This window comes from Poecile atricapillus, chromosome 3, assembly GCF_030490865.1.
Source record: "Poecile atricapillus isolate bPoeAtr1 chromosome 3, bPoeAtr1.hap1, whole genome shotgun sequence".
Lineage (NCBI taxonomy): Eukaryota > Metazoa > Chordata > Aves > Passeriformes > Paridae > Poecile > Poecile atricapillus.
In genome coordinates, this window is record NC_081251.1 from 84,979,029 (window position 1) to 85,006,172 (window position 27,144).

The 27,144-nt window shown below is 37.7% G+C and overlaps 1 protein-coding gene across 3 annotated transcripts in view; it reads right to left on the minus strand.

Moving 5' to 3' along the window:
- Positions 1–362: 362 nt before the first annotated feature.
- The window catches only part of BTBD9 (BTB domain containing 9), an 89,188-nt gene continuing 62,406 nt past the window's right edge, over positions 363–27,144 (minus strand). For all 3 annotated transcript variants that reach the window (XM_058834973.1, XM_058834972.1, XM_058834974.1), the window contains exons 8-9: positions 12,094–12,203; positions 363–2,378 (exon numbers count right to left, since the gene is read on the minus strand). In XM_058834973.1, the coding sequence (XP_058690956.1) occupies positions 2,185–2,378; positions 12,094–12,203 (304 nt within the window). In that variant the 3' untranslated portion in view covers positions 363–2,184. The remainder of the gene's footprint in view (positions 2,379–12,093; positions 12,204–27,144) is intronic.

Below are 27,144 nucleotides of genomic sequence, written 5' to 3' on the forward strand. Positions count from 1 at the left end.
TTCCCCCCCCCCCCCCAGCTTCTCTTTCTCCTAACTGTTTACCTGGCATCAAGTTACCATGGTTATTGAAGTTTTTCTCCTCAGCTCCACGGCGAGAGGCTGGATAGAGTAAAGAGAGGACCCTGCTGGCATTTCCAGCTGCTTGAAGTTTCTTTAGCCCAGGAGACCCTTCTTTCCAACACAGGAGTTTGTAACTTTGTCTTTCCTGTCCCAGAATGCCTCTGAGCTATGGAAGCTGAGAGGGCATGCTTACCTTGCCTTCCCTTTCTTTCCCCCTTGTGTTGCCAGGAAACCAAGTCCCCCCCCTCCCCCTCTGCCCCTCTGTGGAGAATACTCCTACACCTTTGTGGGCATTTGAAGAAGTTGGTGCCTGTTATTTCTTATCTTGGTGTGTGTAACCTTGATTTGTAGAAAGTTTGTAAGATGTACTAACTGAGAAAAATAATTGGTTCTCTCTCTGATGTTCCCTCCCTCTGAGAAACCCTGTTAAAAGGGACCCCCCAGACCCCAAACTCTTGGTCTCTCGTCCTTTGGATTCCCCTTCACAGAAATAAACAGTGGAATGCAAACCAGAGAGAGAGTCCTCCCCTGATTTCTTTACTCGCTCTATAGACTTGAATTCTTGAAGAAAATCAGTGAACCCCACAAACATATGCTGGCTCAAAACCCGAGTGAAGAGAAACCTCATCACTGAGCTAGCCGGGCCACACTCGAGAAGATCGAGTCAGCATATCATTTATTACAGGGAAGTCAGGTTTTTTCACTAACTTGAAAAGATGGTACAATGCATCAATTGAAGGATAACAGCAAACACTAATATAGGAAGACAGAGAAACTGAGAAACGATGCAATTTTTTTAGTATATTCTTCTCTTACTCTTTTATATGGCCAAAGCCTTAACTGCTACTTAAGGTTAAAGTCTCATCAAAATGGTGGAATTACATTTTCAATCTAAGTACTGCATGGTTTTCTACTTGAGATGCAGTATTTAACAGAATATTAACATCACCAAACTCAAATGACTGTGGGAAGTTGCCAGCCACACTTACTCAACTTGTTTCACACAATGAGAACAATGCCAGACTTGCATTATGTATAACATCTACAGCTTGCATACACACAGAACACTACTTTTGTTGGGTTAGGGATTTGCCTGGATGTCTGATGTCAAACTTTTTCTTCAAAGTTTTACAACCATCATAGCAATGCCACAGGCCAAAACCAAACCATACAGACCAGAAACTGGCAGTTATAAAAGAGCTTTCAAATCTCACTTGGCAGCTCTTAACAGGGGGAAGGCACTGAGCTCCTAGAAATACTTAATATGTACATGGTCTTTGCTGCGAGCCTGTACTCACCTGTGATTTCAGCCTTTGATCACCGGTACTTCTGAACTTCAGAAATCTTTATTTCACTGTCACAGAGCATACAAATTAAGTCCCTGACTACATAGTCTAAATTTATAAAGACCATGATGCCATTAAGGCAAGGTTTTGTATGTATGACTTTATGAAACAAACACACAAAACATTAATAGAGAATCTGAAGTTGGCAAGAATATTTTTCCTTTCACCTGTGGAAAATCCCACTCTCCTATTCATTTCCTAAGTCTCTACATCAGCCAAAATTTTGATCTTCATATGCATATGCACATTTACAGTAGAAACAGCCCAATGAACTCCAAACCAAATTGACTAATCCAGCCTTGTAAATCAATATTCAGGTTGCTGTACCTTTATTACACCCTCCATGTTTAAGTCAGAACTAGCACTAATCAAAAAGGAAGCCTGGCTGACTTGACATGATGATTTTCTTTAAGAAAATTGTTTTCAGAATGAAGTGGATAAGAGTAACTGCACCTACTTAACCATAAGTGAGACAGCAATTAAATTCTATTTTAAAATACGTATATAACTTTAATCTTATAATTTGACTGTTACTGCTGTTATGGTTCTTTTATACCTAAAAGCAGTATCTTCTGGAATTGCATTCATGTATCTCGACATATATATAATTAATGTATTTAATTTTTAACATGCCTGTTATATTTAAGTAAAGAAGCCAAATGACAACTAGTGAACTAGCCCCCTAATTAATGTAATTTCAAGATGTCATACATTCTAAGGAAAATAACTGCTCAGCAAAAATTCCCGTGGCCCCCAGTTCAGAGAAAAATGAATCCTTTTACCGTATTGATCCAATCATGTAGGGCTGTGCCAGCTGCACTACAATAGCTCCACTCCCAAGCTGGTGGCATGTGTATCCAGAATCCCAGTCATAGTTTTTTGTGTCTCCATTCAATAAAGCATTGCGACTGCGACTTACACCCTCAATCACACTGGCACAGTCTGCAATTGTCGCAACATTTTCAGTGGGAACTGTGAATAAAAAACACAAAGATGACAGACATACAGTCAGAAAACAGTTCATATGCCAATGGTCTTTATTTCTGGAGAAGAACTGTAAAAAAAGAAGAAAATATGATGAACAGAAGGAAATTTAATTCACATAACATGAACAATGAACAAATGATGAATAAGTGGTACAGATAGTTTTTATAGCATTGATTCCAGAATAGCTTCCTAAATTAACAGATGGATTTCAGTACTGGTGATATGAAAGCACTCTTTTAACACAACTGGGAAAAAATACCTTGTCTAGCAATAGTTCACAAATTTTGAAATATTTTCTTCCTGTTTTCATGATGAAACCTCCCTCTACTACAACATCCAAAAATGGCTGAAACATAGCTATGAGAAACTTGAGAGCTAACTGTATGAGTCTTCAGCATGCAAAAAAAGAGATATTTTTTTTTCCACGAATTCTGTGATTTCACTCTGTTACTGGTGTTAGAAGCATAGTCTTAAAAAAGCCCTTAACCAACCAAAACACCTTAAAAAAGAGGGGAAAAAAAACCTGCAAACTCATTGCCAAGCAGTAATCCAAGGCAGTGGAAAAGCAACCAGTTCTGGAAAAGCTACTGCGCTATCAAATGTACTAGCATCTGTCTGCTCATAAAAAATTACTAAAACCACTACTTTACTATTCTAGAAATCTCCTGATTCCTCTATTACTGAAAAGGGGCACCCAACAATTCCCAGATTCTTATGGGTAAGCAGGTGTTAGACATTGGAATTACTTCACTGGGAACAATCTGAATAAAGCAAAGACTAACAATGCAAACTAGGAGTACTGGCATTTAATTAAAATTTGCTTAAACTTCCTTTTCTTCCTCTCCTCCCTGGGAGTAAGGGAACTTATTTGTGTATTCATTTTATATAGGCTTCAAAGCATCTCCTACATAGAGCTGTTTTGTTTTTTTTTCTTTTAATAGGAAAAGGAAGCTATTGCAATCTTGGTGAAAAAGAAAATGAATAAAAGAGTCAAAATCAATGCTCATGTTGAGGCTCCATGGCATATTCCAGACATACTCTGAGCTATATAAGTGGTTAATTGAATGTAGTGCAGCTCAGTTCATGCAATATTTTCCCTGCATGTCCTCTGAGCATCATCCTGCTCCCTCTTCTCACATTTAGATTTCTGCACTAATCCATGACCCTCCTAAGAAGACATCACCCTGATTAGTCAAATATGGAGGCTAGCTTTGGAGCATGCTGTAGGCCCCATGGCCTGCCAGGCCTGCCTGAGAAGCTAGCCTGGGAAATTCATAAGAGGATTTCAAAACAATCCTCAGAGACAGAAAACAACTGCCAGGTGCTGTTTGTCTGTTCCCGTGTTTTCCTTGCAGGAGAAAGTCAGGGGGTGGTGAACCCCACTGACCAATGATGGTAATGTAGCACTTTACTAACCAATAAGAGTTTCCTTTCTGTACTTTCCACGAACTAGTCTATATAACATGGCTGTAGCAATAAACTAGAGATTCTCCTGTTCAGACTCCCTCGAGAGTCGTGTCGTTCTTTCCCGCCGTTCCCAATTAGAATAACAGTCAAACTCATTAAAAACTGTACAGAAACTGTCTTGGTGTGTTTTTAATATAATTCTGTGGTTTTCCCTACAACAGCGAATTAGAAAGTGACTGACTAATTGAAGTGCTCAGAATGTGCCATCCGATTCCTTTTCTGTAGGGGGTCTGCTACTCCCTATTCTGAATGTTCATTGTCATCTTTTATACACACTTGATAAATTTATTATAAGTACTATCTTGTGGGGACTCTGCTCTGTGCTGTATTTTCAACTCTTTTGGTTATCTTTCTTTTTCACATTCCCATTAGAATTTCTGCTTCAATCTAGGTCACTTATTTACAAAAACTGTTAAAACCAAGTCTTGTTTTCTTGGTTTTTTTTTGGTTTTTTGTTTGGTTTTTTTTTTCACCAGCTATCCAGCTCTTACAGTAACCAATGCTGTCAGAGAAAATAATAGATTATAAATACAAAAATTGTTGTGGCTTTTTTTTCTTTCCTTACTGTTCACACAACATTTTTGGGCTGGAAAGTTTGATTTCATTTTATGGAACAGAAAAGACATATGTTAGCAAAGCAAACACATTCTATAAGCAAACAAATGGAGAAGATGATTGAGGTTAGAGGACAATGGCATCAAACATTCATTAAAACTTACTTTCTTGTCTCCTTGTCTTATACTGCAGTATGGAGCACTGAAGAACTAGCAGTATATTTAATTCTAGCAATAGTATTTTTATAAAGGATTGCAATTTTCAAGACACGGCCTAAGGGTCATCAATACTGACTATATTTAAAGGTAAGACAGATCTGCTATTCAACTGTCCTTAGAGATCTTCCAAGATAAAAATGTACCAGAAGTGTTTTGTAGCCTCAGCCATATTTATTTATCACTCCTTACGCTTGTTTCTCATCCTTTGTCTTTTTAGCATACTTGATTTTTTGTAAGAATTTTTTTTTTTGCCCTGAAACACTGAAAAAAAATGTTCATGCTGCTGCTGCTAAGTGGCTTCCATATCTGAGTGTAGACTACTTCCTTTCATCTCTCATTCTGGACAGGTCAGTTTTTGCTTTGTGTCCATCCACTGTGACTTCACTACAATGTTGGTGGGCGGGGAAATGAAAGAAAATCCTCAAATAACTTTTTGCAACACAGGAAGGAACAGAAAAAAGTGGGTGTTTTTAGTGTTTCATAAAACCAGTGTCATGGGGTTACTTTACCTTTAAGGAAGTTGAAGTTGCTGGGGACTGAAAGGAGTCTCTTTTCCTGACCAATTATTGGCCATTACTGGGAATTGACAGTAATTTTAACCATTGAAAAGGGGGATCAACTTGTGAACCCTACCTTAAAGTGTAAAACCAGAGCTCTCTTGTTCTCTCTTTGGTTCCTGGCTGTGAAAGGTCTCAGAGCCTCTCGCTCTCTGCCCGGCCATGCGTCTCCCGGTTGGGAGATGGGGGGGAGGCCTGCGGGGCTTGCCCCGGGCTCTGGCCCGGCCAGGCCGGTCCCTGGCTCCGCTGCAGTTTTTGCCGTGATGGAATTCACCAGAAACTGCCGAGTGAAGAAGGAGAGAGGCTCTGGACCTGCAGCGGGCTGGGGTGGCGACTACACTCTCCAGAGCAGCCATGAGGAACTTTCCATCGCAGATGGCTCCAGCTCCTGCACCGGCCGAGGCCACAGAACTATCTACAAAAGCCTGGGCAAGATTTTAACTCTTTCATTACCCAGATGAGACTTGCAGATTAATCTTTTTATCCAGAGAGAGAAAAGGAGAGTGATCAACATGAAAAGAGACTTTATAAACTACCAGTGACAAGAAAGAAAAGAAGCTTCAGGAAAGGTAGAGAATTAAGAAGATGCTTTAATTAAGGTGAAATATTTTTCTGTTAAAAGTATGGAGATGGACAATGAAGTCCTGAAAGGAACTCCTTTAATTCATGACGGAGTATGGGGAGGAATAGAGTGTTCAAGGTGTAAAATTTGAGTAAAAAGTAGAGTGATTGTGATATAGTGAGGTGCTGGAAACAGTAAAGCGAAAATTGGAAGTCTTGGCGGGGCAATGAGAAAAACTGTTTTCTGGTAAAGCTCACAGAAACAGATGAAGAAGACTTTTGCTTTTGAATAACTCATCCTTAAAATGCCATCCCTAGACTCGTGGCCCATAACACACCTCAGAGTGATGTGAAATGGGAGGAGTGAGCTCTGATAACAGCAGCTCTGGGCAGCTAATATCAGGGAAAAGGAAAACTATAACAAAAATAGTTTTCTTGTGAGAAACTCCATAGATTAACAGAAGGAAACTTCTGTTTCTCTACAAAGACTGGTGAAAAGACTGTAGAAAGAATTGGGACTGTTTAAACCATCAAAGTTCTAAAGTTTTTGTCTCTGTTGTCATGTGAACAAAGGAATGGTGGGTAGTAAGAGATGAAAAGGTTTTTTCTGGAAGTTTATTCTGGTGTTCTTATTATTGTAGTTTGTCAATAAACTTTCTTTATTCCTTTTAAGTTTTATGCCTGTTTTGCTCTTGTTCTAATCCATATCTCACAGCAAGAAATAAGTAATTTTTTTTTGTTGTTAGTTACTGGTTTAAAACCACGACAACCAGCCATTGATAAACCTTAAATAAATTATGAAAATAAACATACAGGGAGACAGCATAGGATATGTAGTACATATTCTTACTTTATAGGAAAGCAGTAATTTAAAGCATTATGGACTGTTGAATATATTTATACTGCACTCTAGGCAAGAGTCAAAAGTTCTCTGCTTATGTATCATCATTGTAACAAAACTGTTCATTTTAGTGAATTCTCCTAAGACACAAAACGATCATTTTGAAGGAATTATAAACAAGAAATTGCACTAGAAGAAACAACTTTTGTTTTAGTTAGTATGACAGAGTGATTTTCCTCTCATGATTACATCTGTTAAGTGTTCAGCTTCAAATTGCTCAGTTTTTAACCATAAAATTGCATCCCTTCTCTACTTGAACATCTACTAAGCTGACAAGTTTCCTTCCTGGGTGTTTGGAAAATAGAAAGCTGAGACTAAAAAAAAAAAAAAACAAAGCAAGAATTAAGGATGCAAGGATTATTTGAGTTTGATCATATTATATCAAAGAATTAAATGGGTATTAGGCATTTTGCTTGCACTTTCCACATGTCAAAAATTTGTTAAGTCTAATCTTCATTCAATATATGAATTAGCCCCTGTGTATTTGTTACATGGTAGAAAAAATACGAAATCTACAGACTTTTTAGTTAATTAAAAGTACAGACACATGCCCTGTCCTTCATTCCACATACTCTATTGAGTTGAAACTTAGTGATGAAATTACTAAATTTAATTTGAATCTTCAATTGAATTATTTAAAGAAATCAAGAGCTCAAAAATATCAGCTTCACAAAAGTACCAACAGTATTTTCACCTGTTTCAGTGAAAAGCTTTCTGCAAGCCATATTTAGCTATTAAAGAAAACCCCAGTAATATGTTTTTGTCCAATTGTCAGAAATTGTATTAGAGAAACTTCAGAGAAAGCTGATTTTTCACTTGATACTTGCTACAGCTCATAATTTGTAATCCAATAAAATAGAACAAAACCATTCAAGTCACTAGAACTGGACATACTTTTCATTGCCTAGTAATTGGCTGCTACAGGGCTCTTTCATTACACATTATGTCTACAAAAGGCTTTCAGAAACATGAGCTGTTTTAGGAAGTGTGTACCCCTTCTTGTGGCACTGGAAGAAAAGAAAAGAAAAGAATTAAAAAAACCAAAAACCTGGAACTATATGAACAGATCGCTCTCAAAACTGACTATATGGCTGTCCTTTCTTGCAGAAATGGGAAAATTTTCCTTTGAGTATTTAGATTGTCTTCAAATTTTCACAATTTCCTAAAGCTACAGCTACAGCAAAGCTGACATACTGCTGGGTAAGCCTCCATTGTTTTGGAAAAATGTGAACCCTTTTTAAAGAGAAAAAACAAAATATGGTAGCTTTGTGTGGACCCAACATTAAATTAGACAAAAACCATCATCTTCCTTGTGGAGAGAAAGCAATCTTTTATAAAGCTGAAGCAGACACTGGGAAACTGATATGACTGGTTTCTCCCTGTTACACATCCAATTTTGTTTGGTGTTTTTTTTTTTTCCTAAATAACTTCCAGAGTAAAAGACAAATGAATATTTATTTGTATCATTTTATCCCTTTTAAAACAATTTCTCCTAAGGCATTGAACAGCATACAAATGAAGGTTCACCATGGTTCCTAATTACTGAGCAGCATTCCCCAGAGGGTGACCAAGGACATTCCATTGTTTTACATCCATCTTCTGCTCTTCAGTCATTATTCACTGTTATGTCTTTCATGTGCAATGTATAAGTTACAGGACAGTCTGATAGACTGAGACAGACTTCAGACCAACACTGCTTCATGTAAAACCAATACACATTGCAGTCCCAATGACCTTCACCAGGCTCAAAATCAGACAGATGGTTGACCAAGCCCCCATAATCCTTGACTGCCCCTCAGCATTGAGTAGTGATTAAAGGACTGAGGTTATAATTTGTTCTTTCATTTGAGGCAGAAAAGAGGATTTTTTTCCTCTACTAAGGTGGGAAAAAAACTCCCAGAAACCTAAAGAGGCCTTGCACAGAAGCAGTCCTTTAACTGCTGTTGTAACTTCTTGCCACTGGGCAGATTAGAACATTTTACAATACATTGCATGACACCAGGTACTGCTTCCAAAGGAGTATGTCTCTTACTTGTGAAAATATTATTTTGTTTTGGATTCTAGATTAAAAATTAATGGCTAAAGACCATTCAAAATTTCATAAGCAGAAGTTCATTATAAGCAAGCACTATGATTGTGAGATTAAAGAATATTTGCATGATTGTTAAATGAAAGAGTTATGTTTATATCATGAATTTAATATGTAAAATTGTTAACTTACACATTTAAAGATAATACTATTCCAAAAAGAAAAATATATTTCAACCTTAACATCTGCGTTAGGGAAATAATTTCATATGATTACATTCCTTTCTATCACCTCATTTCACAAGACAGGAAACTGTAAAATGATACTTAAACAGCAGACAGTGCTACAAAGAGCATTTTCTGCTACTTCTGCTTCAAAACTCCTACTCAGCCACCACTGGGTCATGTTAATAACACATCCAGTATTGTACAAAGTAACTACATAAATAATCTTCCACATTAACTGTTAATTGTAATATGTCAAGTTAATAATTTTTCATTAAAACCTTGTACACAAAAACACAACATTATATTGTTATCACAAAACAGCACTTCATTTTTATTATTTGTTTACTAGTCTTCTAATCTTCACTGTATGGTGACAGCCATTACATAGATACTATATATCAGTGGTAATATACTGATAAATTACACTCTTTGTATGTACAGCTCTCTGATCAAGTTGACTGTCTTTCACAAAAAATAAATAAATAATCACTCAAGTCTCCACATAATTGGTCTCTAACCAAATACCTCAGAGGCCTCATTTCTTTGGACTGAGTTTTCAAAGGACAAAGTCTTTCACATATTATCTTCAGTGTTGTTTTGGTAGAAGTAGGGGTCACATAGTCTTTCAGAAAGGACCTTATGGCCTTGAAGGGCTAACCAGTACTTCAGTGTTTAATTAAACAGGGTGTAGAAACAGCGTCTGTGTTCGTTCTAAACTAATTTAATACTGTATTTAATATCATATGGGATAAGCAATGAACCCAATGAACTGCTTTTCAAGGGTTTACGATGAAAGTTTCTCTACTCAGTCAAGCTTAAAAGCAGTCTACTCTGATTAATGCACTTTCATATACTTTGTTAATTTTTCCTAACTGCTTTCAATTTACTTTAATCCTATCTGGTCACTTCAGAAACAGAAACAAACATTACAAATCCTCATCAGAGCAATAAAATAAATCTGTGCCAACACATTGGTACTCATACTGAGTTTTTACACAAGTGGACCTTGGACAGAGTCTGCTTGAACTCAGGGTCATACAATATGGCACCTTATGTTAATCATCAGAGGTATGAAAAAAAAGCATTAAATGGATATAATATCTTTTTGCTGGATTTAACTTGTTGAGAATATTTTTGAATATGCAATACTGATGGCCAAAAATTCTGATGGAACAGTCAGAGGTGCCCCTGCTCCATTTCACAACTGGACAGGCCTCAAATAGTCCCCAAATCTTTCTATTTGTATCTCTCTCACCATAAACTCTGCAGGGTCATGTATACAACTGCTAGTGCCTCACTGACGGAAGAATAACCACATCCTACTTTCAATTAAATACTCCCCAAATTCTTACTTTTAATTTTCTGTCAATTGTATTGACTAACATCCCTTAAGCATAAAAAACTGGAAGCCTACAGGCCTCTCTTCCCTTATTGTTGATCACTTTAAATAAGTTACACGTACAACAGCTTGACTGACTCACACTGAACAACAGCTAAGCTGCCCTCAATTAACAATCAACATTAACACCAGAACCCTCACTATTACACTGCCCAGACCCTACTGACCTATAAGATTCTACAAAAACACTGTCACAAGGGGAGAATTTTTAATAAAACCTTATAAAGTCTCCATTCCCTAGATTACCCTTGAAACTTAAGAAATGTTAAAATAGATCAAATAGTTTGTCTCACCAGACTGATCACTCAACTAGAAAAAATAATTGAGTCTATGAAAGATGGGTCACTTATAAGTTCACTTACACAAACATGCACAGATTCACTGCCTTGCCTACTTACGATCAAACAATCTTTGCATTAACACTCAAAAAAAAAATACTTAAGCCCCAAATTCAGCATTTACTAAATAAGTTTGATCACCTGAAGCAAAATGTGAACAAATATTCATACACACTGATTTTGTATGAAGTTTCTAAAAATTCATAGCTGGCAGTCCTAACTATGAAATTTAGCTGAAAGGCTTTATCAAATCTGAGCTACTTTGTTTCTCTACTAACTAGCTTACTGAAGGGAGATGTTTCCTTTTAACACAGTTCTTCCTTACTGCTTATTCTATTTCGTAGTCAATAGCAATTGCGACGCTACTTGCACACTACCTAAAACAAAGGGAAGGCTTTTGATTTGCCTTTGTATAATGCACAGGGAACAGGCTGAAGGAATTTGGTCTTTGTTTTTCATGGTTAAATATTACAGTTTTCTCAAAAAAAAATTTAAAGTGACTATGTCTTACTAAAAATCTTCCTTCTCATTCTATTTTGAAAACTGTTTTCCCTTCCATCTGTCATGGGTACATATTTAAAATTTAAATATATGTTTAAAACCAGCATGAACTCTGAAAATTTTGCTGAAATTCTTGATTTTATGCCATAAGTAATAAACTGTGGGAAATTCTACCTAGACAACCACTAAATACTCTCTCCCCAATCAACTTCAGGATCTGACTTTTGTGAGTTTATATGGAAGAAAGCACAGAAACCAACCCATTTGAATTATTTAAAAAAAAAAAAATCAATATTAAGTCTTTCTGTGACACATTTTATCATTCAGTACCATTGGTCTGTTGGGGATTTCTACCTTAAGTAACATAAAATTACTTAAATCAGTGTAATATAAACTGTCCAGAACTGAGAGCTCTATCAGTGTGGTGTTCTGAGTATAATAGCAGCATAGCCAATATGTTCTGCCATGGCTAAGCATCTCTGACTCTTTGGAGAGGAAATCAACACACGAGAGCTTACTTTCAGCAGCTGTAACCAGGCTGTATAAGATGCCCTAAATGTCCAAATCCATCATCACTACAATAAATAGCTGTGTTTTGTCTTTTCCTGTAAGAGAATTCAGGCTAACCTGCTGGGAGGCATGAGCAACCATACTGTGACATGCAAAGAAAAATCACATTGCCAGCACTGACTGACTCGGCTACCAGTGGCTTTGTCAGCAGTGGTTAATTTGAATTTCAGCATTCCTGCAGCATCATTAATTAATCCACAGTACTGGAATTTCATAGAAGTTGTAAGAACTAGCCAACTAATTTTATGCTTACAACACTGTTTAAATCAATTTAGAGATTTCTGTATGGAAACAGATGTAGAGCGCAGTAATGGCCAGCTTTAAAAGACAAGTGTTTACAACAGTTCATGAAAAAGAAAAATTTTTTTATCTCTTACCTATCAGACCCTTCTCAAGAGTAAAGGATTTGTTTGTGAACATGCATTCAAATGCCACAATATGGAAAACTTTGTTCACTGTATTGTGGGTCCCAACAATTCGAATATACCTATAAGGAAACAAAAAAAGGTAAACACCGTAAGTTAAACATGACCAATTTCTGTGCACTTAAATATAATTGCTTCAGTTAGACTATAATGTGCAGACCCATAAGAACTGAGTAACTGTTTAAAAAAAATAAAAAGGAGTAAAAAAGAATATCAATTTCATAGCAGGTTTGCATCTAGTCAGGATGCTGGCTCCAGTACAATTTAAGAAGAAAAAAAAGTCTTTAAAGAGATGTGAAATCTGTTAAAAATGTTTCTGGATTAATTTGCCAAGAAAAGCAAAATTAGAGACCTATTGTTTCAGAAATGGTCTGTTAGTGCAAATGTGTGGTCTGGAGGTTTTAAATAATAATAACAATGACAATAATAGTAATAACAACAACAGTAATAATAATCATCCTTTTACCAATGAATTTTCAACACTGTGAAAGATTTCATACAGCTAGGACAAACACAAAAAAGAAGACAGGCTTTTCTTCAAAAGCCAAAAATTAATTCCATTTTATTTAGACTGTTTCTAAATCTAACACTGGATGTACAGGATATCAATCTCTATTGGTGTATCTTTTATTAATAATGAAAAAAACCCTCATTCAAATATTATGAAACAAAGTTACTCTGGGTTTCATTCCTGGTGGTTTAACTTACATTTCTATACTCCAATTGCAAATAAATAGAGCTGCTCTCAAACATTGCAACCTATTCACCTGCTGCATTACCCTGGAGGCTTCACTTTCCATAAACAACCACTAATCTTGATTCAGTCTGATTCTGCATTTTCTGAAGAGATCCAACAGTTCTTACTATAAATTTTGAAATATATCTAAAGGACTATTGTACACCTCTCAATAAATGCTGAGCATGAAACCAGAAAATAATCTAAACCAAATACCAATTAGTTCATGAGATGGGTTACCCACACTTGCAGAAAGCTTTGTACAAATTTAACTCATTTCAGTTAACTATCAGAGTGTATGAATAGTCAGCAATATCCCTGTTCTGTCCTTCATTTACATATAATATATGTAAATATATTATAATATAGTTTTATTTCTAACTTAATGGTGATTCACCAACAGCATCATTTTGGCTTGTGTTCTTTATCAGATCAATTTGAGAAGATATACAGTATTTTTTCTAGTATTTTCTTTTTAAACAATAAAACACCCATCATAGCTATTTATTGTGTTAATGCTCAGCCTCCAAATTTCATTTTGAAAATATTTTAATAATCATAACTCGGCACAAAGAACTATATGCTATTGCCTAATTAATATTAACTCGCAGATCAATCAATACAGTAGCAAATATCCTGAAAGTTATTCTATGTAGAAAAGTAAAATTGCAGAAGTGGAGAAAATATTAGTCATAAAGAAAATGAACCTGTGTTTTAAGAGTAAAGCAGAACTTAGCCCTTACTCTGTAGCTGTGCCAAGTGCCTGCAAAGAACATCACAGGAATCTTGACAGGCAAACGAGAGGTGTTTCCCCAGACCTGCCTGTGTGAACCAGCTGACGTTCTTTTTATGAACTCACAACCAGAGTTTGAACCCTAAACACACAGGTAATGTCCAAAATTTGACAATGGTAACTGATCCTGTTCCCTCCAGCCTCAGAAGCACAGAATTCAATTGAACAGAGGAATAATTTTAGAGTATTTTGAAGTGTACATGGAAGCTGGCTTGCCATAGAGACTCCCTTGTCTCCCAGCCAATGAATGTATTGATTGAATTGTGCTGCTTGGACAAAATGCACCAGGCAAACCAACAGAGTGTTACTAATGGAGATGTACTTTGACATCCTTCAGTTACACTTCCTTGCATTAAAGAGCTTAGAGAATAAACAAAGTAACAAGATTAATAGGAACACAAGAAACTGCTTCACAATTAGCATTAAAAGCTAATTTACTTAGATTTTTTGTGTTATAAAATTGTATCATTAGAGCAAATTTCTTGATTGTTTGTTCAGAGCAATAGGAATTTGTTCAAATTCCTGTCAGCAACAAAGCAGGTTCATATGACACAAAGTTATCTATGAATCTTTGTGTAATTGCAGACTAAAAGAATCACAATCCAATGCCTAGACTAGCTCCACTGTTGATGGACTTTACTGATCAACTGGTAAGACTGCAAGACAGAAAAAATCCCTGAATCATTCTTTAAAGAAAAAACCTTGATCAATTTGTGAGGTTTAAATGAACTTCCCTAGCAGATAAACAGGAATGCAACATGAAAATTTTGCCCCTTACTTTTATTTTCTGGCCTTTTTTGAGAATAATGGATGCTGTAATATATAAGTGCTCTAACAGTTTCATCCATGTCAGAGACTTCTCTAGCCACAAAGAGTCAAGCTACACATGACCCTGAAATTTTCACAACAGGAATATCTGAAAAATCTGGCTGGTGGGTTTTTTCCCCTACTACCAAGAAAATTGTTTTGACTATAGGGAAAAAGCATGTTCTACTGGATCTTGGTAGAATTTTAAACTACTGAAATATTAAATGGGTGGATTAATTAGGCACCTACATGGCAACATCTCTCATTCATCTCCCATTTTCCCAAAGCAATTATTCTCCTTTACATGAAATTATGATATTGGTGCTCTGTTGCGACTACATATGTTTTACTTCTGCTCTTTACAGTTGTAAAGCTGACACATATGATTCAGATAACAGCTGCTGCAGATCACACCACTGATTCTGCTGTGTGTACCCTGGAGGACTACAAACACCAAAGCTCAGCTGCCTACATCATCATAACAGTGTCCTATGTGTCAAAGCATGAAAATATGCATACTCTAGGAGTAATTTTAATCCTTCATTATAATAACAGCAGTAAGATACAGACAAACTTTATAATATATTAAGCACAAATTCCAATCCCTTGAGAATATTGAGACAGAAGACTAAAAAAAGGGGAAGGAATGGAAATTCACAGGTATTTTGCACTGATATCCACTCTTCAGTTACTATCAAAGCAGCCCAGAATAACAACAGCAAACTCAAAGAACTAAATCTAATAGTGCACAAAATGTGCTTTTATGAAATTGGCATTTCGTTTTCCTTTGTGGAGCATTTGGTATGAGACACCGGTGCTAGAATTATTACACTCTTTATACCTCTAACTGCTTAGAACCACTAACATTCACATTCCAATCACAACCACAAAGATGCATGAGGCACAGCACAACACACAAGGGCATTAAAAGACATTGTGTTTGTATTTTAGTGGAAAAGGAAACATAGTATTATTCAACACCATCTAAACTCCATTTATTGACAACTCCCTAAAATGAATAATCCTTCAGATTGACACAGTTGAATCAACAGACCCGTAGCAGGAAGACAGAAAAAGCAACGAAGAAAAATCTACTGCCGGCATTAAATAATGTGGGAGAACAGTGGACATAAATAAACACATAAAATAAAGAATTAAACCCGAACAAACACAAAAACCATATCTGTCTTTTGACAGAAGACAAGTTTTCCTGCACTTCAACAGGAAAGTCTAATGAAGTCTATTTTATACCAAAGGAAATCCCTGCTGCAACTATTGAAAACAACACTGACAAATCAAAACACACAAGACAAAAATCATTGAACTTCAGTAGGAAAAATACATCTAACACCTACAAAGCCTGGACAGTAACAAACATTTTCACCTTGGAAATACAACTAATAGTGAAGCAGTTTAAAAACACAACAGATCACACACATGTGTCAGAATGTGTATGCAGATATTTTATGCTGGGGCATTCAAGTGACTAAAAATACTGGTATACAACACACAGGACATGTAATTGTTTGACATTGTAATGACATGTAAGCAGTATGTCAACCAATCAACCAATGTTTCTCAAAGGTTATAACCAAATTAACACTGATGTGCTTTGGAACATAAGTAACACTTGCACAATGTGATAATATGTTTTGTAATCTATACATAATAATCTGTAAGAATAGTAAGTTTACAAATGCTTTGTTCTTTTTTAATGGTTTCCAATTTTTATTTCTTTAAAACAGAAAAAATAAAATTTCAGATAAATACATGTCATCAGAAAACACTGTGGTGCAGGCTGTGAATAAGGGGAATGTAGATGGGGTGACTGGGGCATTTGCAGCAGTAGCCAAGGACAATCAAAAATATTTTAATTGTGGAGAGACTGGACATTTCTTTAAGGACTGTCCCTGACAAAGTACACCAATTAACTCCCGCAAGCACTATCCAGGCCACAACCATGCCTGCCTTACCCACGGCATGGAGGAAACTCCCCACAGAGCTCAGAACAGCCCCACATCATGACAAAATCAGAAGCCGTCCCACCCTGCTATACCTACCTTCCCAGAGCAGATGAGAGACCAGACACCAGCCCCGAGTGCTCTGCTGTTGCCAATGCATCGGAAGCAGACCCCACATACAGAATGGTTCATGTGGGAACCCAGCGCCATCAGGTAAGCAAACTGTCCATTGACCTTACAGATAAGTGCATTCACAAGATACCAACTGGGAAATATGGACCAGGGGACAGTCCTTTAATTACTGGTGACCCGCTCAACTCACCAGAGCAAATTTATGTGATTCCTGAGGTGCGGACAATACATCCAGGGATGAAATTTTTGTCTGTCTGGCATGGACCCTCCATACGACCTACCGCAACACACTCCTATTCCACAGGCCTTTTTACTGCCACCTGACTCTTTGAAACAAGTTCCCCTCAACCCTACTGCCATGTGGATGGAAATTGCGGGCTCAAATAAACCCATTGTTGACTGTGGCCTCTTCTGCAAAGGGGAAAAGATCTGCCACCCAGGCATACTAGACACTGGAGCAGATGCTGCCCTCATAGCCCACTCCAAGCTCCAACTGGGAGCTGCAGACCGTGGCAGGCATGATCTCGGGGATTGGAGGTGTGGCAGTTTCATTTAGAAGCAAGAGAAAAAATGGCGACCATTTGACCATTTAGGGTGAGGGCACCAATTACCCTTTGGGGCAGGGACTGTCCCAATAAGGGGCCTCCCTAAAAATCCCTAGTAGGGGGATTAGTTGGGGGTGCTGTAGAGTGCACAACACCTAACATTTCTCAACTCACCTGGAAACAAAATTATCCAGTGTGGGCCAACCAGTGGCCCCTGTCCAACCAGAAATTGTGCGTCTTAGAAGCCATCATGGAGGAGTAACTCTCCAAGGGCCACCTTGCAGAGACTAATAGCCCTTAGAACTCCCCTTTGTTTTAAAAAAGCCTGGCAAAGACAGGTGAAGGCTTCTCCACAACCTCAGAAAGATCAATGAGGTCATTGAGGGCATGGGTCTCCTGCAGCCCAGCTTGGCCTCACCCTCTAAGTTGCCCCAGGACTGGAAACTTGCCATCATAGATATTAGAGACTGCTTCTTTAATATCCCACTCCATCCCCAAGACATGCCCATATTTGCATTCTCTGTCCCCTCCCCTAACAGATAGGCCCCTCTAAAATGGTACTGTTGGCTGGTCCTCCAACAAGGGATGAGAAATTTGCCTACAATATGCCAGTGGTACATGGCCTATATTCTGTCCCCCATCAGGAACCTGTTCCCTGAGGCAGTCATCCTCCACTACATGGACAATATTTTGACCTGTGCGCCCACTGACTGTTACCTGGATATGACTTTAAAGAAAACTGTAAAAGCCATTAAAAGAGCAGGCTTTGACATCTGGGAGGACAAGATCCTATGAGTCAGGCCCTGGACCTACCTCGGACTTCGGACATGTGAGCAAACTGTCATGCCCCAGCAACTGACCATCCGAGATGACCTGAAGACCCTGCAGCACTTCCATGAGCTCTGCAGGTCCATCAACTGGGTACATCCCTTGCTGGCAACAACGATAGAGGACCTCGCACTCCTCTTCAATCTCCTCTGAGGCAGCGAGGACCTGGGCTCACTGTGTACCCTCACACCCAAGGCTCGAGGTTCCATCATCAAGGTCCAGGAGGTCCTGTCCTCTTGACAAGCCCACGGGTATGAACCCAGCCTGCCCTTCAACCTGGCCATTTTAGGTAAGGCTCCCCAGTTTCATGGCGTTATCTTTCAGTGGGACACTTGAGAGACTCCCTAATCATCCTCAAGTGGGTGTTCCCCCATCAACAGCTGACCAAAACAATTACAGCTACCCAAGAATTAACGGCAGAATTTGTAAGGAAGGCCCAAGCTCACCTCTGCTCTCTTGCGGGGTGTGAGTTCACATGCATTCACCTACAATTGGCTACTGCTGGGGATTTGGAGCATTTGCTCCAATTCCACAAGAGTCTTCAGTTCTCCCTAGAATAGCTACCCAGGCAACGTTTCAATTCATTATCCTAAATATAAATTATTCAATTCAGCTTTTAATTTAGTCTCTAAATTCCTCCAAAGTAAAACACCCCTCAAGGCTCTGACCATTTTTACTGACGGCTCAGGGCCCTCCTACAAGTCAGTAATGACTTGGAAGGATCCCAGAAAGCAGGAGTCTGACAACCAGGTGGTAGAAGGATTGCCACAGCTTGCAGAATTAGGGACCATGATCAGAGCATTTGAGAAATTTCAGGAACCTACAAATGTAGTTACTGATTCAGCATATGTTGCAGGTGTAGGTATGAGGGCAGAGCACTCACTTTTAAAGGAAATCTCCAGACAAAATTTATGCCAGATGCTTTCCAAACAGATTCATCTCCTCTCCCACAGAAAACATCCCTTTCATATAATGCATGTAAAGTCACACACTGACCTCCCTGGTGCCATCACAGAGGGAAACAGGAGAGCAGTCGCACTTGCCATGACAGCTGGGAGAGCGAATGTGCTGGACATCCTCACTTGGGCAAAGATGTCCCATGCATTTTATCAAACATCCCAGCACTCATGAGAATATTTCACTTGCCATGGGAACAGGCAAGAGCCATTGTGGCCACCTGCCAAAACTGCCAATCCTACCAACTGCCATCCCTAGGCTGTGGGGTCAATCCCAGAGGCCTCAACAGTTGCCAAATTTGGCAAACAGATGTAACCCACTTCCCATCTTTCCGAATATCAAAATATATTCATGCATCTGTTGATAATTTTTCAGGAGCAGTGCTTGCTTCAGCCCGTGTGGGAGAAGATGCAGCACATACCATCAAGCATCTTCTGGCATTTGCCACCCTGGGAGTCCCCAAAGAAATAAAAAATGACAATGGGACTGCTTACATCTCCCACAAATGAAACACCTTTTTCAATCAGTGGGGCGTGAAATACACCACAGGCATTCCTCATAATCCCACAGGCCAGTCAATAGTAGAAAGGATCCATGGCACCATCAAGCCAGTCCTTCCCCAGCAGTGAGGAGGGACAGAGACCATGTCTCCCATTGAGAGACTCTGTAAAGCTCTCTATGTGATTCATTTCCTACACTGCTCATTTTCAGAGCCAATCCCCCTGTATTCCGGCACTTCTCAAATTCAGCCTGAGCTAAGCTCGATGAAAAGATGCCAGTGCTGAACAAGGATCCTGAGACCCAGCAAATAGCAGGGCCTTTCCCATTGATAACCTGGGGAAGGGATATGCCTGTGTGTCTGCTCCATCTGGCCCAAGATGGCTCCCAGGGAAGTGCATCGAACCACACCTAGCACGGACAAACACTGCCCCCAACAAAATAACAAGATTCCCTCCAAGTCTACCACAGAACTGCAGGATCAAACATCAGCTGCCTGGAGACAGAAACACTGCAAAACATGGCTTCTACAAAGCCTATATTGTCCCGTCACCAGGTCACAGACAAAACAAACATCTTAAAGATGCAAGCCAACAGGCTAAGCACCTCCTAGCCATTGCTGCTTCCCCCTGTTATTTCCCCAGTCGCTAACCTCCTATTATTCCCTAAACTCATGTTTTCCCTTATACTTACCTCCCCCACACTTCACTCTTCAGTCCCTTTCCCTCTTCCCTAAACTTCCCAACAGCACCTATACCTTAACCTTTTTTGTTTATTAAGGAAATGGGGAATGAAGAGTGGAGGGGAAAAATAAAAACCAGGGAGATATCCCCTCCTCTTCCCCCCCCCCCCAAAAAAAAAAAAGAATAGGAAAACTAACAACCTATGTTTACTTTGAGGGCCTCTGCTGCTTTAACCTGTCAGACCACAGCCACCTCCAGGAGCAATCAGTTGCTCAAAGAGGACATTAAGGAGCTTCAAACCGAAAAAGACCCTACGTGTTTTGAAAACTTTTTTTGACATTTGTGACTGAGAGGCTGGGTTGCCTCTTTCCTTAATAATGTGTTGTGGATTCTTTTGGTTCTTTTTAGTTATCGCTATTATGTTGATTATGTTTTCTACACTTCTTTAAGAAGGCTTTTTAATTAATAAAGAAAGGGGAGTTGTGGCTGACAAGACAGTCAGCAGTGTGGCCACTCTTCCCTGGAGGGAAGGCCCGTAGGCTCCAGCTTGCCACTCTCCCTCTGAGGGAGAAACTCTAGTTAAAAGTTTTCTGTCCCCTATGCAAATTCTGTGTATCTCATTGGTTCTTCCCCTTTCCTCTACCCTGGAAACCCCAGCTGATATACACCCCTGTTTGCTCTGACTCCCTGGCTTTTCATCACTGCACCCTGCCAAAGAAGGAGCTGAATAAAGCCCCCCAAGGAATTCTATACGAAGGCTCTGTCTCTTTCCTTCCATGTCACCTGAAGAGCTGCATTCACTCAGCAGCCCTTTTCAGGGCTTAGAGCTGAAACAGCAGAAGCAGCTGCAGATGTGCCCGTGCGTCCAGGATGTCTGTTTCCCAAGACGCTTCTTTAGGAAGGTCATGGCACCTGACCACCACCCCAGCCATGACATATACTTTCCAGCATATGCAGGACCCAACTCTTAGCTACTGTAAGCCTGAACTGCACTAAAAAATAAAAGACAAAAGAAATATTATTTATGGGACTATTCATCAAACACAGCACAGCACAGCAGATTCAATCTCATAAGTTTCACAGGTCTGGTTCTTTTAAAATCAAATTGTGTGATGATGTGAAAGAAGATCATAAATTTGGATTACAAGTAGGTGGTCTATATTAACCTGTACAAACACTCCTACACAGCTCATCAGCAATGAGATGGCAAAAGAGAAGGGTAGTGACTTCCTACAAATAATAAAACATCCAGAAACTCAAGTTCATGTGAGAATAGCTGAATTATGATTAAAGACAGAGCATTTAAGACAGACAACTACTGTAATGATTACTTGTCCTCACTGCTCTTTTCTCCACTTACTTTTTTTTGTAGTTTGTTTTAATTGTAGAGTAGAACCACATGTATCACACAACACTTGCCAAATTTCTCTTGCTGATTTAATAAGCAGTAAGAACTGCTTAATTCAGAACACCACTCTGCAGTATTGCACCAATTAAACTGATTACAATGGATATTTATTTATTCACTGAAACACTACCATTAAGCTGGAGTGGTACACTGAGTGCCACAGCCCCAAGAAAATATTATTATTTTGTTAAAGTGTAGCTCTGGTTCTCCTACAAAATGAAAATAACTTATGTTTGATATGTTTATGAAATACACCACTAAAACTTGTGAGCAGACCTGCAGAAAACAGAAATATATTGACTGAGCTACTGAATTCAGATCTCTTCAACTGTTCCTTTAACCAAGGAACAATAACCACTCATGAAATTCTCTTCCTGTGGTTAAGCATCTAAAAATATGAAACTGTTTTAAATCTAATTTTGTAACTCTTAAAATCACTTTGGGTGCAATGGAAGAAAAGAATAAAGGGCAACAAGAAAAATGAAGTAAGGCTTCTCTTCCAAACTTTATTTCTTTTAGAGTGTAGTAAAAAGTAAAGCTCTCACCTGCCCAAAATTTCCCTAACACTGAGTGAGCTGCACATAGGTTACTTCTAGGTGATATTAATCCAGTGGGAGATTGCAACCAATGATGCACCGTCTACCTCCTCAGAATGGACCCCAGACTCAAATGGAAGGAAGAACACTGCATATGAACTAATTAACATGGGAAGTGAGGAATATAATTAACAAATAAAGGCTTGGGTACTAATTATTGCAAAAAGTATGTAACTGCTAACCAATGAATGCAGATTCATTTGTTTGTTGAAATGTATAAAAAGTGTAAAGTTTTGATGACTAGGGAGCCAGCATTTTGTGGGCTGCTACCCAGATCCCTGCTTGGAACAAATTGGAATAAAAAATAGAAGTACCTCACCTCAGTGTGTGGATCAGCGCTGTACAGGTAACAAGCCCATGTTTAAGACAACAATAATGTATATTTTTATCAGTAGCAACGTCAAATCTGCCTTGATCTTTCTTAGTAATGCCTTTTAAATACTTAATAACAGATTCTATAGAGCTTTGAAAGTACATGAAAATGTCACTACTTGCCTGTGCACAAAAATTGAACAGTTGCAGGATAACTACTTCTGTAGTGAAGTAAACTTTATGGCCATGGAAAAAAACACCAGAGTATTAACTTCATTCACTATGAACAAAGAATCTCTTATCTGAGAATGAAAGAGAGCTTTATCTGGATGCCTGCTTAAAGACACTATGCATTAAGCCATCATCCATTTGGCTATCTATATATTAAAAAGTGCCAAAAAGCAGTTTCATCAACTGTTTCAAAAAGTAACAAACTCACTGACCGTAAGAATTGCACTGAAAATGCTGGAAGTTGCAAATTAATAGGCTTAGAGCCAAGTTATGACAAAATAAAGGATTCTTAAATAATTTAATAATCTACCTAGGATCCGCTAATGTAACCACCTTATTTCTTTTTCATAAACCTCTGCCTTTTTCAATCCAGATGACATGTAATACCTCTTTTCTAAGTTAAAGCTGTTTCTAAAATATTTTCATTACTCAAAAGGGTAATGTATTAGACCTCAAATCAGATAATCTTGATGTCTTTTTCCTCTACTGTTAAGTTTGGAACTATGTTCAAAACCACTCAGATGTAGCTCAAAAATCCTTGACACCACCTTATAAGCCTATATCATGCTTCTGGTTTCACCTCAATAGCAGCTGGAAGAAGAATTCTGCCTATGAAGCACATGATGTCTATCACTGACAGAGTTGCCAATATTTGGTGGAAACTTGTTTTCTTTTGACTTCTACTTTTGACTGTTGCTGAATTCACTCAATTAACACTTAGAATGTGATTCCTCAATGAAGAAATAGACCACTACACTTGAACCAAAAAGTCAGAAAAAAAAATCCAGAAAAATAAAAAAAAAAATAGAACAGAAAGAACAGAAAAAAAAGAAAAATAATTAAAATGTATTCCCTATAGTGCACAGCAGGTAAGACAGTGATAATGAAATTAGTGATTTAGGATATTAGCTCTAACAATTATACAGTCCATCAGAAACCAGCAGCTACACATTTGTGTTGGAATCAGCTAAGCTGGTCTATTTATGTGCTTGGTTCACCATAGCTACGCTCAGGATATTTGACAGCTCTCCATTGTTATTACCTTGTATGTGGCCTTCCCACACCTTCCCAAAGTGGCTATGAGTATACACAATTCTCTCCTATTCAAAATCAAATTACATCATTACAATGTTACAGTGGAAAAATGGCCAATGAAAGGCATTAGGTTGTACTGTATCTTCTTCAAGCAGATTTCTTACTCTAAATAATCCAATTCTTGCCTCAGAAGTGACCGAAGTGCTCTGCGGAAGAGTATCTTTTAAATGAATCTACCACACGGTTGTATGAATCTCAGTTGTATAGACAAACTTCATTAACAAATCAATTCAATTTTCCTGAATGTTCTGCTTCACTTTATTAAGCTGATAATTTAAACTCAGTACTGCATTATTTTGATATGTAACTAAAGGTAAGTTAATTACCTTTATTTTTTCTTATATATGAATGCAGTGAACACGTTTTTGCAGCTCTTTGTTATACACTTCATTGTTTTATTCTTAGCTGTAACTGATGTCAGGTGACTATTATCAGTCTAATCATACCTTTTTATTCTCAGTATAATGATATAAATATCTGTTTAGAAATTGAGGCAATCAACATTATTTATCGCTATATTTTCATTAACTAGAAATCTGCAGAGAATACAAGGCTGTGACTTCTTTCTGTCCTTCATGGACATGGAACCTTTGAACTTCAGAACTAAGGTTCCCCCATCTGACCTTCCTCATCTGGCCTCTCTGACCTTACCTTACCTATGTTGAAAGTTAATTTTTCAAACTTAATTTTCAGATCTCTTACTCTCCACTTCTCTGTTCATACAATCTTTCCTTCACCTTGGCACCCTATCTCTCTACTATGCCATGTGTCCTAAAATAGACAGTGTATTTGATACATTCAAAATTGATCTCGATGTATTTAGAATACAGTCTCCAGATTTAAGAGGAAATCAATAATTAACCTGTGTAATTTCATCAGAAAATGATGTTTAAAAACCTTACTGCCTACATATTTAGCAGGTAAATGTGGTATTGATCTATGTAATATACATCAAAATATACATACCCTAACCATTTATGACATATCTCATCAAAGAGCTTTCTTGATGTCCTACAACCTCTAATGACTCAACTGCATCAATCCTAAACTAAACTCAAACTTTCTGATAATTTTCTTTGTATTACATTATAGTACCAGCTCAGAAAAGGCTGGTCATTGTTTCTACCTAAATAGACACAGTTGACTCTAAATACTTCAATTTTCAGATTCTAAACATCAATTCAGGGAAGAGATGCCAGCAGCACCAAAATGCTAGCAAAAAAAGTGGTTTATAGGCTGATTTGAAATCGGGGAAAGGAGTTCAGGACCATGCATACTTAGCAAAAGTGATCAAAGCACAAGGAAACAAAGCAATGGTAACTTTTATGCTACAGTACCACTGGATTTACACCTTACATTATGAATTAAAGCTCATACAGGTCTTACAAATAACCCTCAGAATCTCAGTAGCTGAATCCTGGATCCCCCTACAATTCACCTGCTATTATTATGCATAGTAGGCATATTAAAGATAAAACATGAATACTTAACTCATGTTAGGATCATGCTTTCATTTTGCTATACATATACACCACAGAAATATGTTTTCTGTGTTATCAAACTGCATTTCAAGTTCTCTCTTATACTGAGGGATTCTACTCTATTTGCTAATTTTCTATAAGTGAGTAAATGAGAAATACAGTGACTGGACATGAACAAATTTAATCTCTAATAATTTTTTATAGATGGAATACTAAATATTATTTGCCCAGAGTCAGGTTCCATTCTGTATATAAATATCAAGTCCATACATGAACTATTAGATGAAAACATTGCAACTAGATCCTATATAAAGATGTACAACTATACATGACAAGCAATTTCAGCAACAAACATCTAACAAAATGCATAATGCAAAGAGAAGATCAACTAATTTATGAGACTTGACATCTTCTTGTGTTTCAGGAGAGATATTTAAACAAAAAAAACCAAACCAAAAAACCAAACCAAAACAACAACCATAACCCAAAAAACAACCCACAAAAAAACCCCACCACAATCAACCAAACAACCCCAAAAAACTAGGGAAAAAACAGAGAGGAGGAAATGAAGTGAAAATTAATAAATAGGCAGCTCCACATTATTCTATACCTATCGCATTTCAACACATTTTTTCAAAGGAACTTGCTTTAAAGTATTATTTAACCTCATAGCACAAAGTAACAAAATCTTTCCTCATACAAATGAGATCTGATTTTACTGTGACACCTCTTAACATATTTAGTTTCAGACTTCAGAATATTCATGTTTTGTGAAAAACAAAAACAAACTAAAACAATGAGCAAGTACAGCATAATTTTGAAAATATCTTGCTAGGTGTGCATTGTCAATATTAAATAGTAAGAATTCAAGGCTCATTTTTATTATCAATAATTCACTACTACTGCAGAATGACAGTATTCCAAAAAGTAAACTCTGTGCTTTTAGTTCTGCACCTACAGCTTCTGTTTCAAAGCAGTAATATTGCACATACATAAACTAAAAAGGACATCTAGAATTAATAAATAAAATGCAGAAGACTGCTTTAGTGGACTGCAAATGAACAGCACTATAGGTGCACCTTATTACAATTGGTATGTACCATGTCTGTTTTGCACTGGTCAAGTCTATGAAGCCTACTCTACACCAAAAAACTGAGCCACTAAGTCATTCATATTCTCATAAATACTAAAGCTAAAGGCATGAGACACATTTAAATTAGAACTCAAAGTGAAACCTTCATGACTTCTGAAATATTAAATCATCACCAAAAATACATTTCTAGAGGTATTACTCATATTTTACACTATGATGTCCCTTTCCAGAAAGAGATAATTCAGACCTGTAGTTTAATGAAAGGTCTCGACTAAAGACCACACTTCATACAAATAAAAAGCCTGGAAAAAGCAATCCTGTTTTGGCACAAAACCTGAAGTTTAAACATTTTTGAAAGTGAGTTCATACATGACCAACATATCCTTTCCCTTTTAAAACAGACAGATTATTTGAAATATTGTCCTACCAATTTTCTTCTATTTTTATAAACATTATTGTTAGTGTGTTCACTACGATCACAGTTAAGCTCTGCACCAGATCAGGATAAGCCATGACCAATTTTCCTCATTATTAAATGAGGAAATACTCTTTGGCTGTTCTTTTTTTAAAATGGTCAATTCCAGACCTGTTGAACATTACTATTCTCTACAGTACGCAGAACTCACTCTATTGATAACTGATATAGCATTCCTACTCCATAATAAATACAGCATGAAAATTAACACTAAACCTGTCCCATGCACTGTGAGCATGCAATTAGCAAAAAAAGCCAAAACCATCTCAAAACTTTTCTGTATCAGATGATGATAAAAAGATACATTCAGGACAGAAGTCTTTAGCACTAGCCATCATTAGCACACTCCCCATGCCAAGGGCAGAAATGTAC